At 40.1% G+C, this 17,386-nt stretch overlaps 1 protein-coding gene across 1 annotated transcript in view; it reads left to right on the top strand.

The window, feature by feature from the left end:
• The first annotated feature begins 226 nt into the window (after nucleotides 1–226).
• The window catches only part of LOC120991576 (coiled-coil domain-containing protein 17-like), a 38,142-nt gene continuing 20,982 nt past the window's right edge, over nucleotides 227–17,386 (top strand). Inside the window, exons 1-7 of the mRNA XM_040420359.1 lie at nucleotides 227–535; nucleotides 3,005–3,124; nucleotides 5,346–5,478; nucleotides 7,421–7,574; nucleotides 10,825–10,944; nucleotides 11,661–11,800; nucleotides 16,173–16,310. Coding sequence (XP_040276293.1) covers nucleotides 401–535; nucleotides 3,005–3,124; nucleotides 5,346–5,478; nucleotides 7,421–7,574; nucleotides 10,825–10,944; nucleotides 11,661–11,800; nucleotides 16,173–16,310 — 940 coding nt within the window. The 5' untranslated portion in view covers nucleotides 227–400. The remainder of the gene's footprint in view (nucleotides 536–3,004; nucleotides 3,125–5,345; nucleotides 5,479–7,420; nucleotides 7,575–10,824; nucleotides 10,945–11,660; nucleotides 11,801–16,172; nucleotides 16,311–17,386) is intronic.

The following is a 17,386-nucleotide window of genomic DNA, read 5'->3' as shown; positions in this document are numbered from 1 at the left end:
TAGTCATTAGAAGGTATCAAGAACTGAGACCTTTCAAGTTATCTGTTCCTCCTAAGGTGTTCCACTATGCAATTTCCAATCCTGCCTCTAGGTGCTGCTCTCAAGCCTTTCAGGTCTGTAGCTGTGGTGTGGTGATGAGATGTGAGAGGTTATACACAAACACAGGTTGCCATCCAGCTCTCATTGTTACAACAGTGGGGAGTGGTCAGCAAAGCCCAGGAGCTGGGGAACGACAGCAAGCAAACAATATGATCTAATTGAGTCCTAATTTCTATAGGGATATATTTCAAGTGTTTTCAGTTGATATTATTTAATACAAACATGCAGTACTTCAACATATGAGAGCATAAGGGGAATGCCATATTTAACCTTAAAAAATACTTTTAACTGAATTACCAGGATGACAGACATGTTTCGGTGCCCAAGTTGCAATATGACTTTCAAGTCTTTGTTATTGCAACAAAAGCACAGAGAAAAGTTCTGTATTGGCGGAGACATTGGCAGAGTGAGAGAAACACGGACACCGCAGGACATGGTAAGTTTTCAGCCTGTACTTTGTGTTCCTTCTATTAGTGATAGATCTTTAGAATACATACTGTAGAAAATCCTAAGTACCTGCGCTTGTTACTAGTCTGGTAAAGTACATGTTCATCAAGGAAATTAAGACAACAGCACTGTACACTTCTTACTGGTGTTACTGTACACTTCCTACTGGTGTTACTGTATTTTTCTTACTGGTATTACTGTATACCTTTTACTGGTGTTACTGTATACTTCTTACTGGTATTAATGTATACCTTTTACTTATGTTACTGTACACTTCTTACTGGTATTACTGTACACTTCCTACTGGTATTACTGTACACTTCCTACTGGTGTTACTGTATACTTCTTACTGGTATTACTGTATACCTTTTACTGGTGTTACTGTATACTTCTTACTGGTGTTACTATACACTTCCTACTGGTGTTACTGTATACTTCTTACTGGTGTTACTGTATACTTCTTACTGGTGTTACTGTGCACTTCCTACAAGTGTTACTGTACACTTCTTACTGGTGTTACTGTATACTTCTTACTGGTGTTACTGTATACTTCTTACTGGTATTACTGTATACTTCTTACTGGTGTTACTGTATACCTCTTACAGGTGTTACTGTATGCTTCTTACTGGTATTACTGTATACCTCTTACCGGTGTTACTGTATACTTCCTACTGGTGTTACTGTATACTTCTTACTGGTGTTACTGTATACTTCTTACTGGTATTACTATATACCTCTTACTGGTGTTACTGTATACTTCTTAAAGTTGAGTTGTTTGGAAGAAACACACAACACTATGTATGGAGAAAAAGAGGCACAGCACACCAACATCAAAACCTCATCCCAACTGTGAAGTATGGTGGTGGAGGCATCATGGTTTGGGGCTGCTTTGCTGTGTCAGGGCCTGGACGGATTGCCATCATTGAAGGAAAAATGAATTCTCAAGTTTATCAAGACATTTTTCAGGAAAACTTAAGGCCATCTGTCCACCATCTGAAGCTCAACAGAAGATGGGTGTTGCAACAGGACAACGACCCAAAGCATAGAAGTAAATCAACAACAGACTGGCTTAAACAGAAGAAAATACGCCTTCTGGATTGGCCCAGTCAGAGTCCTGACCTCAACCCGATTGAGATGCTGCGGCATGACCTCAAGAAAGCGATTCACACCAGACATCCCAAGAATATTGCTGAACTGAAAGGCCTCGTTCACACTTCAGTGTTTGGTCAGTGATTTCCATCAGTGATTTGTGAGCCAAAACCAGGTGCAACTCTAAACACAGCACAGGAGCAGATCTTTCCCTTCTACCTCATGTCTGTGGAGGCTCCACTACTAGTTTTGGCTCACAAATCACTGATGAAAATCACTGACCAAACACTGAAGTGTGAACGAGGCCAAACAGTTCTGAAAAGAGGAATGGTCAAGAATTACTCCTGACCGTTGTGCACGTCTGATCTGCAACTACAGGGAATGTTTGGTTGAAGTTATTGCTGCCAAAGGAGATTCAACCAGTTATTAAATCCAAGGGTTCACATACTTTTTCTGCCTGCATTGTGAATGTTTACATGGTGTGTTCAATAAAAACATGGTAACATTTAATTCTTTGTGTGTTATTAGTTTAAGCAGACTGTGATTGTCTATTGTTGTGACTTAGATGAAGATCAGATCACATTTTATGACCAATTTGTGCAGAAATCCATATCATTCCAAAGGGTTCCCATACTTTTTCTTGCAACTGTATGTTGAGTCTAGTTTCAACTTATGATAGGTCAGAAAAGGCCATTGTATGTTGAAAAGTATCCTGAGACCACTGTATCTTGAGGGATCACTGTACATGTATGCCCAGAATTTTGTAATGACAGTGTGGTGTTTCTGCAGGAGTCCTACAGAGGCAAAATTTTAATGGTGAACTCAAAGTAGATACATTAACAATTATCTACCAAGTAAATTACCTGTTTGGATTTGCCGCTTGGCACTGCTGATTTTAGAGGTTGGAGCTATCCCTTTTCCATATGTGATACTATGTAACAGTTTGCTGCTAAAGCAAAAAGAATTTAGGGCATTTTTTCATGTTCTGATGCACAGGACAATGATCGAGAACAAACTATTCATCCCGGAACATTGCCCAATTGTTGAGACGCAATCTAACTGCATTTATATACAGCAAGTATACTCTCTGTATGGGGATGAGCGATTGTTACTGCGATTATTCATCCCCATACATATTCATTGTTTCTGGGCAGCACATCACTGTGTACACAGCGCAAAGTGCCTCATGATTTTATGTGTCCAATGAGCATTTGTTAGTTTGTATCATTCTCTATTGGAATATGAGAGATACCTGTGAATGGGATTTACCTGTTCTTCAAGCATCCTTCACCTATCACATTTTCATGGCAGGTGTAATTAATGCTGTATAAATATTATATTTTCACATGTTTATGTCTCTGTAAATTAGGTCGCCCGTCTGAAAAACTCTAGGCGTAATAAAGATGACCAATTGGAGCATCATCAAGCCAAGAAGATAAATGATCATAATGACATGTACTCTACTGGGGAGAAGACTGATTTAGTAAAGGTATGGACAGACGAACCCAGTACTAAACCAAATAATCCAAAGACAATATTTTCAAACTTTCTTCTTTGCAGAATCATATGCTGTATTGCTCTAGACTTGACCTTGACTTGCATTTTCAATGCGTTTTTAATGCGTTTTCTATGTATTTTTTCAAAAATACACAGATTCTTAGTTTTTTGCTGTTCTTTTTTTGTTTCCATAAATGCTATGGAAACAAAAAAAAGAACAGCGATCTCAAACAAGGAGTTATATGTGTTCTATTATAGTAAGAAAGAAAAGCATGTAAGAAAAAAAAGAAATAAAAACAATGATATATCCTCTTAAGAACAATGTGTGAATAAAAAACATCTACCCACATGTCCCTGAGATCAAAAATGAATGATTATAGGTCTCCAAGGTCAAAAAACAAAGAATCTGTGTATTTTTGAAAAAATACATAGAAATTGCATTGAAAACGCAAGTGCGTTTTTTGTAGCATACTTAGTTCTATGTTATTTAAATATGGGTTCTAGTGTTGATCACGAATATTCTAATTTCGAATTTTTATCGCAAATATAGGTACTTCGAAAATTCGAGAATATTTCCAATATAGTGATATATATTCGTAATTTTGAATATTCAATTTTTTTTTTAATCAGTACACATGATCCCTCCCTGCTTCTAGCTTGTAGGCCAATGAGAAGGCTGCAGTATATTTGACTTTAGGAGTAGTGTTGTTTGCGAATTTTCGTAATGCGAATTTTTCAACTTACAACTATTAGACAAAGAAGATTATAACACTATATTAGCTAAATTGCTCTATATTCGTTTTTTTTTTTGAATATTCGCTATATTGCTATAACTTAGTTTTTTCGAATGTTCGTAATATTCTAAAACAAGAATATATAGCAATATAGCGAATATTCGGAAAAAAAAAAAGAATATAGAGCAATTTAGCTAATATAGTGCTCTCTGTGATCTTTTTACTACAAAATCAAGATGACAACTTTATCTCGCTGTGATTTTGTAGCAAAAAGATCACAGAGAGGCACGGAGCATTATCAATCATATTAATGCTCCATGTCTCTGCTGTCCGGAGTGGGGTTTGGCATTCTTTCGCGCAGCGGATTCCACGCACGGCATCCACTCATGTAAAAGAGCCCTAAGGGTACTTTCACACTAGCGGTTTTCTTTTCCGGCACTGAGTTCCGTCAAAAGGGCTCAATGCCGGAAAAGAACTGATCAAGCATGTCCCCATGCATTCTGAATGTAGAGTAATGTCTTCAGTTCAGTCATTTTGACTGATCAGGCAAAATAGAAAACTGAAGACTTGCCTGAAAGCCGGATCCGTCATTTTTTTCTATAGGAATGTATTAGTGCCAGCTCCGTCCTTCCGGTCTGCGCAAAGGTGAAAAAAATAAATGCCGGATCCGTTTTGCCGGATGACACCGGAAAGACGGATCCGGCATTTCAATGCATTTTTTTTGACTGATCAGGCATTTTTAAGACTGATCAGTATCCTGATCAGTCTTACTAATGCCATCAGTTGGCATACGTTTTGCCGGATCCGGCAGGCAGTTCCGGCGATGGAACTGCTTGCCGGATCACTCTGCCACAAGTGTGAAAGTAGCCTAAGTTATACACACTGATCATTGGATATACCAAAGACATTTGAAACATTTATTGGAGGAATTAAGAACATTTTGATTAATTTGATAATTTTTTGGAACAAGCAATATTATTCATCACTTTCTGGATATTTTTTATTATTTTTTTATTTTTTGAGATATCTACTTTACTTATGTACATATTTCATAAAAAAGGAATCATGTTTTTACTTACCTGATTAAGGATCATATTTACAACTAATAAGTGACTAACCACCTTATGAGCTTCTGATGCGAACATGTTTATTGCATTTTTTAACATTTCTATTTTTTATTATTTATTTTTATTTTTTGTTGAATATTCTTAGTATTTTGTAGTGTATATTTCATTTAATTATTTATTTATGTCTGATATAATTGATGTATTAAAGAATGAATCTTCAATGCAGCCCTAGGTGACTGAGTGCCTGTTAATACCTTGTAATATAGACCATTAATACTAAAAGGCCGAGGGGTGGGCATATAACAGTGCACCTAATACCAGAGATTGAGACGGGTGAGCCAGTATATCTTTTCTCTGTATTTAATAATTGGCCATGTTTTTTAATGATAGTTTCAAAATCTACTATTTTTAGATGAATGGAATTGGCACACCAGAATCCAGGACAAAGAATAATGAAACACAACTGCGCTACCTCGCTGAGGCTCACAGCAAGCAAATCAGTGAAATTATGTCTCAGAACAGACTATTGGAAAAACAAAGAGATGGTAAAGTCACTGCACATCCAGTTTAAAAGGGTTGTCCAAGGCATACTTAGAAACATACCTGTTAAAAAGGAGTTATCTGGTGAATAAAAAGTCCTTTTAATGCCCCTTTAATAGGAAATCTAAATTGAGTGGACTTACTAATATGTACATTGTGTATAATAGATGCACATTGATTGCAGTGGGAACTCCTTAAAGGGGTTCTCCAGGAATGAGTTTAAAATGGTCACCAGTCTTAGAATGAGAGGACTGATTGCCTCCACTTGTACAGCTGTCTACGAGGGTGAGATGACTTGCTCTCCCTACACACTATGCTCTAGCATATACTACACATTGGTCAGTGTTCCTGTCAGGCTGCTCAGCCATGATGGCATATCATAGCAGGATCACAACATTACCATCCAGTGTAGTGAGGCCCCGCCCTTATTCCGCTAGGCAGCTCTACAAGTGGTGGCAACCAGCCCTGCTCACATTCTTGGACAGATTGCTGGCAGCCATTTTCCAAGCATTCCTGGAGAACCACTTTAATGCTGTACTTTTCCTGTGATGGCACGGCAGAAAATTTAACTCGTTTTCAATAAGCATCAGCAATTAACTGAAAAGGACAAAAATTACAAAATATGACTTGAAAACAGTCATACTTATTTAACATTGAAACACTAGATCACTGCAAGACACAGCCAGGCCCCAATGGTACATGATAAAGGAAGCACAAGTGAAAAACACTAAAGAACAGCCATTTACATACCTCCCATCTGTGAAAGAAGGGGATGCTTAGTACTCTAAGTGCACATAGATAGGGTTTTTATGGTTATGTGTAGTATACCAGGCCAAAATCAGGTGTGGATCATAACAGGAGACAAAGTATTAGGGTAAATACTACTTCTCCACTTTTTTCAATCCACTCCTGGTTTTAGCTTCAAAAACTGCATCAAAAAACCTAAATGTGCATCAGCACCCTAACAGCCTATTGGTCACGCCCATTCTATTTGATTCAGCTGCAGATTCCAGCAACAATGTAAGTAAACTGCACATATACTGACACCCCGTTGTCTCCCGATATCACTACAACTGGCTGCATCTTGCCAAAAAGTTAGTCGATATTTTGGCCAAAATATGCAATCTTGCAACTGACATCATCTGCCTTTTTCTGTGATATGTATTGATCACATTAAATGAAATAACATACTGTATAGTGGTATATGGTTAGCCAGGGGCGTAGCTATATAGGGGGTGCAAAGGTAGCAGTCGCTACTGGGCCCAGGAGCCTAAGGGGACCCAAAGACCCTTGGGCCGCATAAAAATACACCAGTATTATGGAAAGTTAATTCTGGTCCAGTTACACCTCTGGCGGTAGGGAAGGGGTTAGGTCAAGAATTTGGTAAGGAGGGGGTGCTGTTTCAATTTTTGACTCAGGCAGCACGAAGGCAATGTGCTTCCCTGCCCCTGGCTACAAAGCACTGAGGAAAGAGGGCCAAGCTGAACTCTTGCACCAGGGCCCATGATCCTTTAGCTACCCCCCTGTGGTTAGCGCTGTTGCCTTGCAGCTCTAAGGTCATAGGTTTGAACATCTGCATGGAGTTTGTATGCATGGGTACGCCGGGCCGGTTTCTTCCCATAAAAAAAAGCACTGTTATGTTAATTTGACATTTAGAATATGAGCCCTAATGGTGGTACAGACCGCTGTGTGGAGACCTTTTGTTAGATGTATTGATATCCATGTGTCCACTTACATTGGATAATCTGACATACCCCAATTTGGAAGAACCTGATGGTAGCAGATCCCTTTGAAATGTGTTTTCCACTATTATTTTTCATTACTTTTAATATAATTAGTAATCAACATTTTTGCCTGTTCTCTTTGTAATTTGTGAGTGCTAGAGTGCCATAAACTAGATCCTGTGCTGCTGAATCATGCATGTAATCTCATCTAACACAATCACAGATATCGTGCAAAGACTGAACGAGATAACAGCTCGAAGCCGTAATACTGGCTACTTGGAAAACATGATAAGACATTTGACTGCTCAAGAGCAAAAGAATGAACAGCTTTTAGCTACTATGAAGCAACAAATAGACCTGCTGCAGACTGAAGCCATGTAAGACCAATGTTTTTTAGTATTGCTTATTTTTTTAATTTATTGTATTTTTACAAAGGACAACCCATAATACCTAACTATACTTTACATTTATAGTCTTTTTGATCAGGTACTTCTAAGTTTCAGATGAATGACTGCATTGATTACTGTGAGAAACAAATGATAATTTTATTATTAGCAAATAAAATTTAGTAAAATTAGAGATACCCCTCTTCTCCTACAGCATAACACTTTTCCGGCAGGCTGTTCCGGTGGGGGAACAACCTGCCGGATCCATGCTACCGCAGGTCCACCGTGCCGCTGGAGGTCTGGCTGCAGCACGGCAAACATGCCGTGAGATGGCCAGACAAAAACCGCAGCGTGCTGTAGTTTTTGTCTGGCCACCTCTCGGCATGTTTGCTGTGCTGCGGCCGGACCTCCTGCCTGCCCCCGTTATAGTGAATTGGGCCGAAGCGGACCTCCGGCGGCACGGTGGACTTGCGGTAGCATGGATCTGGTCCCCACCGGAACAGCCTGCCGGAAAAAGCTACCACAAGTGTGAAAGTAGCCTAAGGCCTATTTACAAAAAAAGATCAACGATATATGACATGACTATTGTCTACTGTTGATCTTAAGTGATCGATCGTGCATGAAAGAGAAGTTCCTCTCTTGACATGTCTGTTTTAGTAACTATGTGTCAGACTGTGCAGGGACAAACCCTCAACTGGTAACACCCATCTGGACCATCATTGCAGACTGCTAGTAATTCATTTATAACGTCTAGCAGGAATAATAAAGTTAAAGAATAGATGCTCCAGAATGAAGCTATTGAAACCGGCAGGCTATGAGAGGTTACTGGTCATCTTCAAAAACCTTAGTTTTTGGCACCAAAGACTTTCACCAGCTTTCAGGAGAGCCATCACTGTATGTGAGTCCAAGATTGGATTATATTTATTGCATCTATAAATGGAGCCATAGCCATGAAAGTGATTGTGGATAAGGCCCTGTTGGTGTCTGATGTTCGTATTTCCAAGCTTGGAAACATTTCTACCAATGAAATAAAATCCTTTTGGTGCTAAAATGTGCATAGAATACTGTATAACTCATGGGGTAGAATTTTATTCTTATTTTTTTAATGAAATTTTTCTTTAGTTTCTGTTAGTTTGAATGGCTAATATGTGAGCTAAGTTATCTTTTTACTTGACAGTTTTTAGTTCATGCAGTATTTTCTTTCAACGTTAAACAGCATGCAGAAAGAATACATTGTTGTCATGAAAACTTTAAAGAGGACCTGTAACCTCTCCCAGTGGCGTAGTGTGGGTTGCCAGCACCCGGGGCTAGCCAAGTATTGCGCCCCCCCCCCCTCCAACCTGTGGCCATGCCCCCTTTTTTTTTACAGATAATGTAGTAGATGTCACCTGCAGTCCTATGTAACACCACAGATAACACGGTGATAACTCTCGGTGTACAGATAATGTAGTAGATGGGTGTGAGCCCCCAGAATTCAGAACACGCACAGTGTGACCTGAAGTCTGGGGCCAGGCTGCTACAGTGTGGGCCATATTCTATATCCACCCTCCCATCACTACACAACATACAGGGTAATACAGCGCCCCGTACCTCTTACATCCAGTGATGTCTCCTTTGTTGTAGATGTTCCTTCCCTCTTTCCTCATCTTCTCCTTTCAGACCTTCAGACCAGAACACCATTTTTCAGCCATTTCTCTGCAGTTTGACAAAAAAAAATCTTTGTTTACTACTTTTCCATCATCCTCCCATTTTCTGGACAAATCATCCTACCACCTCCAATACTGTGCCGCTGTGGTCCCCAATACTATACTGCAGAAACAGATAAACCCCCTGATAATAGTAGTCCCATGCAGATAGTGCCCTTTAATAATTATTGGCACACAGTGCCCTAAAATAACTGCGCCCAACAAATAGTGCCCCTGACACTAATAGTGTAATATAACATCCACCAAAAATAATTGTGGTAAGCTGATACTGTGCCAAGGTGCCCCCACAGTAATAGTGCTCCCAAAAGTCCCACCAATAGGAATAATTCTCTGCTAGAGCACACATGATAGTAATAGTGCTCCTACAGTGCCACCAACATGTCCCCACTGTGCCCCAGAGGTAATAGTGCTCCCGTAGTGCTCATACTAGTAATCATGTTCCCCCTAGACCCCCAGTAGTAATAAAGCCTACCATAATGCCCCCAGTAGTAATAATTCTCCTTATAATGTGCAAAAAAATACCCCCTTTTAATGACCCCAGTTGAGCTAATTTCCCCATAGTGCCCCCATAATGTGCTAGTATAAAATACCCCCATAGTGCTCCTCTCCCCCTTCCTCCTAGTGCCCCTCATAATGTACCAGTATAAAATGCCCCATATTTAGTGCCCCAGTAGATGCCCTCAGTTTCCCCCATAATTTGCAAGTATAAAATACCCCTTCTTAGTGCCCCCGTAGATGACCCCATAGTACTCCTCTCTCCCCTTCCCCATAGTACCCACCATAATGTGCCCCAGTATAAAATGCCCCTATACAGAGCCCCCCATATAAAATAGCACTGATTGGATAGTGTCAGACTGTGCAGAGACACCCCCCCCCCCCCAAACTGGTAACTCTCATCTGTACCTTTATCAACAAACTTCTACCAAGAAGAATGGCACAACATAGTCATGTCACAACACTGTTATTACATGTGGAATGCAACAGCTACTAAAACAGTCATGTCAGGAACAGTGATGGGTCCTCTTTCAGACAAACTTTCATTAGAGTTTGAATATTATTTAGGAATATGGTTATAGACTGGGATGATATCTAATTTTGTGTCATCACTGATGGTAATAGCATCAGGTCAAAAGAGTCTGAACTGTAAAGCACTGAGGAATATGTTGACGCTATATAAATAAAAATTATTATTCTTATTATAAAGAGTTGCCTGTGAGCTTTAAAATATTGTAAAAGAGAACCTTTTAGGTCATGAATATGAATTTGATCTCCTAATATTTTAAGTGTCAAATTTAGAGTGGTTCTCACGTGCCATTTTGATGCAATTTTTGAAGCCAAACCTAGCAGTATATTTAAAAACAGAGAAGTAGGATCTTTCCTACATATTTCCTTTCCGTTTAGTATCCACTCTGGAATTGGCTTCAAAAACTACATTAAAAACAGCATCAAAACATTTGAAAGCATAAAAAACTTCTATAAGGATTTGTATTTTCTTTATTATTTGAGAATATTTATATTTAATCTTTATATTCTAGAAAAAAAGGAATTGCAACAAAACACAGTGAATCCCCATTCTCTCGGAAAATAGAAAGAGCTCCAATTCAACAACCAGTTGTTTCAATTTTTGGAGGTGGAAGCTTGACCTCTGACATCAGGTAAAAACTTTTTATCCTGGAGTCTACAGTAAATAAAGGGTGCAAAAACATACAAATCACCTAATGTTTATACGTAAAGTAGGAAGTTACTCATGGTGTAGTCCCTTGTAATATATGATCATTCTTTCAGTGCTATATAGAAATGACTGATCATGAGGAATCAGAGAGGAGGTAGATTTTAGACTCTACTAGGGTCCAGAGGACAATATCAGTAGACTTGAATCAAGGATCATAGCTCTTGCCTCATGAGGCACAGCCTCAGTGAACGTCCCAGCAATTGAACTTCCAATGGTCAAAGTTTTATGGTATATCTAATTCATGTACCATGGGCAGCATAGTGGTACTGTTGTCTTGCAACTTCAGGGTCTAGAGTTTGAGTCCAACCATGGGACACATTTACATGGAGTTTGTATGTTCTCCCGGTGTTTGCGTCAGTTTTCACCACTTTCCTCCCACACAGCAAAAACATACTGATAAGTTAATTTGGAATTTAGATTGTCAGGCCTAATGGGGACAGGGACCCATGTGAGAGATGCCAATCTCTGTGCACTGCTGTGGACAATTTTGGTGCTAAAGAATACAATTAAAAAAAGCTTAAAGTGTGATACCCCATCAAGAAAGCATGAAGCGAGAGTCCCTAGGTTCATCGCAACGTTTAGGGAGCAATTTTTGTTTTAGAAAACCTTGAACCATCTCTCATTTACTCCTTTACATAGTGCTTTACGCATGGCCTATCTACAGAATGGCGGAAATGATCAAATGATATTGGCGAATTTACAGGATCTTCTTACTGAGGCACAGCTCATGGAACAAAGAGAGAAACGTGCACACTTCATTCGGAAAAAGAAAAGCAAAAGTAAGTTGCACACTTAATCTTTTAATCATGACAGCTTTTACAATATCTTTTAAATAAGGTATTATGTATGAACTTAAGACTCATTCTTTGGGTAGCACGCTTTTGATTATTAACTATCCATGGCATCAGTCAGGTCAGCACCCATTACTGTAGTTTCCATAACCTACTAGACAGCTTTGTGGATAAACCTTCATTTGTTCTGCTATAATTATCTGTGTATACAATTCACTCCCAATTAATGGACATGTGATAGTTCTGATTATTTTATATTTCAGATAGATTCGTTACCTATTGTGTGCGGTTCATTACTCCATCCAATGGAAATAATCGTAGTTCATTAAAGTGTTTACTGTGATGTATTTAATCCCTTGTGCCTCGGACAGATTTGTGAAATCCAATACGTTTGGAGGCAAAACACCTAAAAGAGGGTTTTGGGACTCCATCAAGCTCTTTTACCATTTTGTTCTTCTGATTGATAGGAGACATTGGTTTAAGGCCTCCCACATCACAAATTCATGGCCTATCCCTAGGATAAACCATAAGTGTTGCTAACTTGAAAACAAATTAAGGCAGCCGCTGTGCATATGACCTATTAGAGCCTATAGATGTCATAGGAGGTAATCTCTCCTTAGGATCTCTCCTTATGAACCAGAGCAGAAAGCTGCACGGACAGGTTTAGTGGTTTTAAGCCATCCATGTATTTCAATGGATGGCCAGTCGTCTGAAAGGCTACCATATGGAACATTTGCACTTGCTTTATCCCCTCATATACTGTATATCAGCTGCCATAAGAAAACCCTTTTCCATTGAGACAGTTCATCAATGGGAAGATAGTCGAGGAATAAACGTCTATAGTTGAAATACTTTTTTAACTGCTTGATAGTATATGATTTGTATGCTTGTCATGATCTGTATCAATGCAAGCATTGACACATACAGTTGAAACTCGAAAAATTAGAATATCGTGCAAAAAAAAGCTTAAAATTAGAATTTTGTGAAAAGGTTCAATATTCTAGGCTCAAAGTGTCACGCTCTAGTCAGCTAATTAATCCATACCCCCTGAGCAAAGGGTACCTCAAAATAGTGACTTTGGGGTTTCATAAGCTGTAAGCCATAATCATCCAAATTATAACAAATAAAGGCTTGAAATATCTCGCTTTGCATGTAATGAGCCTATCACATATGTTAGTTTCACCTTTTAAGTTGCATTACTGAAATAAATGAACATTGCACGATATTCAAATTTTTCGAGTTTCACCTGTATATGGTAATCCCCTATGGGTGCCTGATAAACCTAGCACAATGTCTTGTAGGTTGTTAGCCCAGCGGTCCATGCCGGCGCTGCTGCCCCTACCCGCAGGCACAGGCTCCCTCTTTCCCTCCTGCTGCCATGTGCCGTGCTGACAAGCGTGGGCAGCAGGTAGCTTAACTGTTGCATCTGTGCTCCATGCCAGAGCTTACTTCTTACTGGAGACCTGAACTGTTTGTTAGGGCTTGCATGGATGTGTCTCTCCTCACTTGTGAGGCAGAACGTACACCCTTCTGTCTCACCAGCCTGTGGCTGGACTGCAGGAAGTATTTAAAGGCGCTTTCTACCCCAGAAATATGCCTGAGCAACTCATGGTCACTAGCTTGTCTAGTTCCCTGTGTGACGGTGTTTTTGTAGTTCCGCTTTGCTGTGTACCGGACCCTGCTTTGGAATTATCGGATTTTGCTTGTTTGCCACCTGCCTCTGACCTTGGACTTCATTTAAAGACCCTGCTTGATCGCTGCCTGCCCTGACCTTAGACTTCCTGACCATGTCCTTCCCCACAATGCTTGCATCGGTATCTCTGACCCCCTTGTCATCTGCCACTGACTCGGGGACTGCTCTGGAGTGGCACCTGGCAACTACCCTACCGGCCCAAGCCTATCCTTACCATCAGAGGCTCTAGTGAAGACCAGGTAGTTCCATAGTCACGCCCCTCCAGAGTATAGCCAGTCAGTGGCGCAGTGGGTCCACACCCGCTTGCATAACATAGGTCTAGCTCAGCTGAACATAATGAGACCTTTCACTTAGTGATCAGTTGCTCCATATGCAGTGGCGTAGCTGAAGGCTCGTGGATCCTGTTGCAAGAGTTCAGCTTGGGCCCCCTTCCCTCAGTGCTTTGTGATCAGGGATAGGGAAGCACATAGCCTTCGTGCTGCCTGAGGCAAAAATTTTAACGGCACCTCCCCCCATGCCAAATTCTTGACCTAACCCCTTCCCTCCAGCCAGAGGTGTAACTTGACCAGCATGTACTTTCTATAATACCGGTGTCTTTGGGCCCCCTCAGGCTCCTGGGCCCAGTAGCGACTGCAACCTCTGCAACCCCTATAGCTATGCCCCTGTATATATGAAAATAAGCAGTTATGTAAATAAGTCAGCCCGAGCAACTCTGTGCACCCTTATTCCTCCTGTTTCTCTGCCAGACCCTCCCTCATCTACTTAATTAACAGGGCCAGGTGAGATGACTCAGGAACATGGTCCTGTCAATCAGGAATGAGAGGAGGGGACTGGAAGAGGAACACACACTACAATAAAACACACAAATATACAGTACAGACCAAAAGTTTGGACACACCTTCTCATTCAAAGAGTTTTCTTTATTTTCATGACTATGAAGGCATCAAAACTATGAATTAACACATGTGGAATTATATACATAACAAACAATTGTGAAATAACTGAAAATATGTAATATTCTAGGTTCTTCAAAGTAGCCACCTTTTGCTTTGATTACTGCTTTGCACACTCTTGGCATTCTCTTGATGAGCTTCAAGAGGTAGTCCCCTGAAATGGTCTTCCAACAGTCTTGAAGGAGTTCCCAGAGATGCTTAGCACTTGTTGGCCCTTTTGCCTTCACTCTGCGGTCCAGCTCACCCCAAACCATCTCGATTGGGTTCAGGTCCGGTGACTGTGGAGGCCAGGTCATCTGGCGCAGCACCCCATCACTCTCCTTCATGGTCAAATAGCCCTTACTTTCAAAGTTTTCCCAATTTTTCGGCTGACTGACTGACCTTCATTTCCTAAAGTAATGATGGCCACTCGCTTTTCTTTACTTAGCTGCTTTTTTCTTGCCATAATACAAATTCTAACAGTCTATTCAGTAGGACTATCAGCTGTGTATCCATCTGACTTCTCCTCAATGCAACTGATGGTCCCAACCCCATTTATAAGGCAAGAAATCCCACTTATTAAACCTGACAGGGCACACCTGTGAAGTGAAAACCATTTCAGGGGACTACCTCTTGAAGCTCATCAAGAGAATGCCAAGAGTGTGCAAAGCAGTAATCAAAGCAAAAGGTGGCTACTTTGAAGAACCTAGAATATGACATATTTTCAGTTGTTTCACACTTGTTTGTTATGTATATAATTCCACATGTGTTAATTCACAGTTTTGATCTACAATTTTCATAGTCATGAAAATAAAGAAAACTCTTTGAATGAGAAGGTGTGTCCAAACTTTTGGTCTGTACTGTATATATATATATATATATATATATATATATAAAAAAGATAATATAGACATGATAGTATAAAAAGCCTCACAACTGTAACAATCTGTACATTATATTGTAACAACTGTAATACCTTGTGTCAATTATGAAGTTCAGTATATGGCATCATAAAGTTGAATAGTATCTATAGGAGATGACTGTAGAAAAGTGATCTGTACATACCAAGAAGTGGAACCTATTATTAGGCTTTGTGGCCAGTGTGAAAACTGCAGGATTTTATTGTATTTGTAAATATAGCTAGTGATATGGAACGTTGAAAAAAATTATTAATAATATAAACAACAGGATGTTTTCTGGTGACATATTAACCATTTTCTGATGATACATTCCCTTTAATATCACAGTAGTCCCCAAAGGTTGTTAGTACTATTACTACTAACTTGCTCATTTTTACAATTAAAGTACTGAAGGTGAATGATACTATAGGTAATATAGGTAATATCCTTTATAAAACAGAAGAACGCAAGAAAACAGTAATGTGGGTGAGTTCTTAGGGTCCAGTCACACGTCCGCAAAATGGGTCTGCATCCATTACGCAATTTTGCGGAACGGGTGCGGACCCATTCATTTTCAGTGTGCTGTGCGCATCTGCACTTCTGTTCCGTGGCCCCGCAAAAAATTAGAACATGCCCTATTCTTGTCCGCATTTCTATTATAGTGTCGGCCATGTGTGGTCCGCAAAATGCGGAACGCACATGGCCAGTGTCTGTGTTTTGCGGATCCGCAATTTGCGGACCGCAAAACACTTGCGGACATGTGAATGGACCCTTACTCTCAAGACACGTGCCAATTGACATACAATTTGTCTTTGTGTTTACTTTTGCCATGGTAGGATACACAACTACAAAATTGGACATGAATGAGAAATTAGTTACTTTAGAAATTGAAAATCAGCAATTAGAAGATGAACTCTTCAAACTTCAGCTTCAAAGGCAAAGAAACACCAGGATTCCCAGAACAACTAATGGAGGTATGGTGTGGATTCTCTCCACAGTTACAGTAAATTACTATAATTTATAATGTACAACTATTCAGAGAACTATATACAGAAGCATTGTGTTGCTTTTGACATATTTTGTTCTAACCATAATATCACTTAAAGGGGTTGTCCCACTAAAAATATTTAGCATTTTTCAAACCAGCACGAGGAGTCCGCAGAACTGACTGCAGTGCATCTCACACCTACTGGAGGGTGCATAGGGGAAGAGCCATAGAGCAAAAATGATTATCAAGGTGATCCCACATATGCTCAATTGGGTTCAAGTCTGGAGAATCAGGGGGCCAGGGAAGTGCTTGGAAGTCTTGGTCATGCTCTTCCAACCAATATCGGACATTTTTAGCCATGTGACATGTCACACTGTCTTGCTGGAAAATCTCAACCTCCCCAGAAAAAACAGCATTCATCTGTGTATGTGATCTGCAAGGATGGATTCATACCCAAATAGGTTGAGAGTGCCATCCACATGGATGAGAGGACCCAGAAAATGCCATGAAAACATTCCCCAGATCATAACACGGCCACTACCAACTTGTGTTCTTCCAGCAATGGTTACAGGGTGTTTGTTCTCAGATGTTTGTTGCCTGACATGCCAGTGTTCATCCATTTGATGAAGCAGAAAATGTGATTCATCGGAGAAGGCAACCCTTTGCCAATCAGTGGAGATCCAATTCCAATACTGTCCGTAAAATTTAAGCCTTTTCTCCCAATGCAACTTCATTAGCAGATGTGCAGTTACCATCCGTCTGCTTTGGAGCCCCATAGTAGGGTTTGGTGATCTGTTGGTTTAGACACACATCTGGTAGCCGCTGAGTTAATTTTGGTGTTGAGCTTCTCCTCTGTAGTGTGACAGTCCGCCGTCATGTACCTTTGTAGCTGACATTCACCTCTCACATCATTGGCACGTGGTGCTCTGCAGTTCCACATGGCTTATTCATAGTGGTGCCATTTGTCCACTCACGATACTCTCTCACCACAGTAGCACGCAAACTCTGTTAAATCACAACCCTGATAAATGTACTGGTTTCATAGTCGCTATTCATAAGTTT

Source organism: Bufo bufo, chromosome 2, assembly GCF_905171765.1.
Source record: "Bufo bufo chromosome 2, aBufBuf1.1, whole genome shotgun sequence".
Lineage (NCBI taxonomy): Eukaryota > Metazoa > Chordata > Amphibia > Anura > Bufonidae > Bufo > Bufo bufo.
The sequence above is the reverse complement of the archived record's forward strand: the minus strand, read 5'-3'. Positions and strand labels throughout refer to the sequence as shown.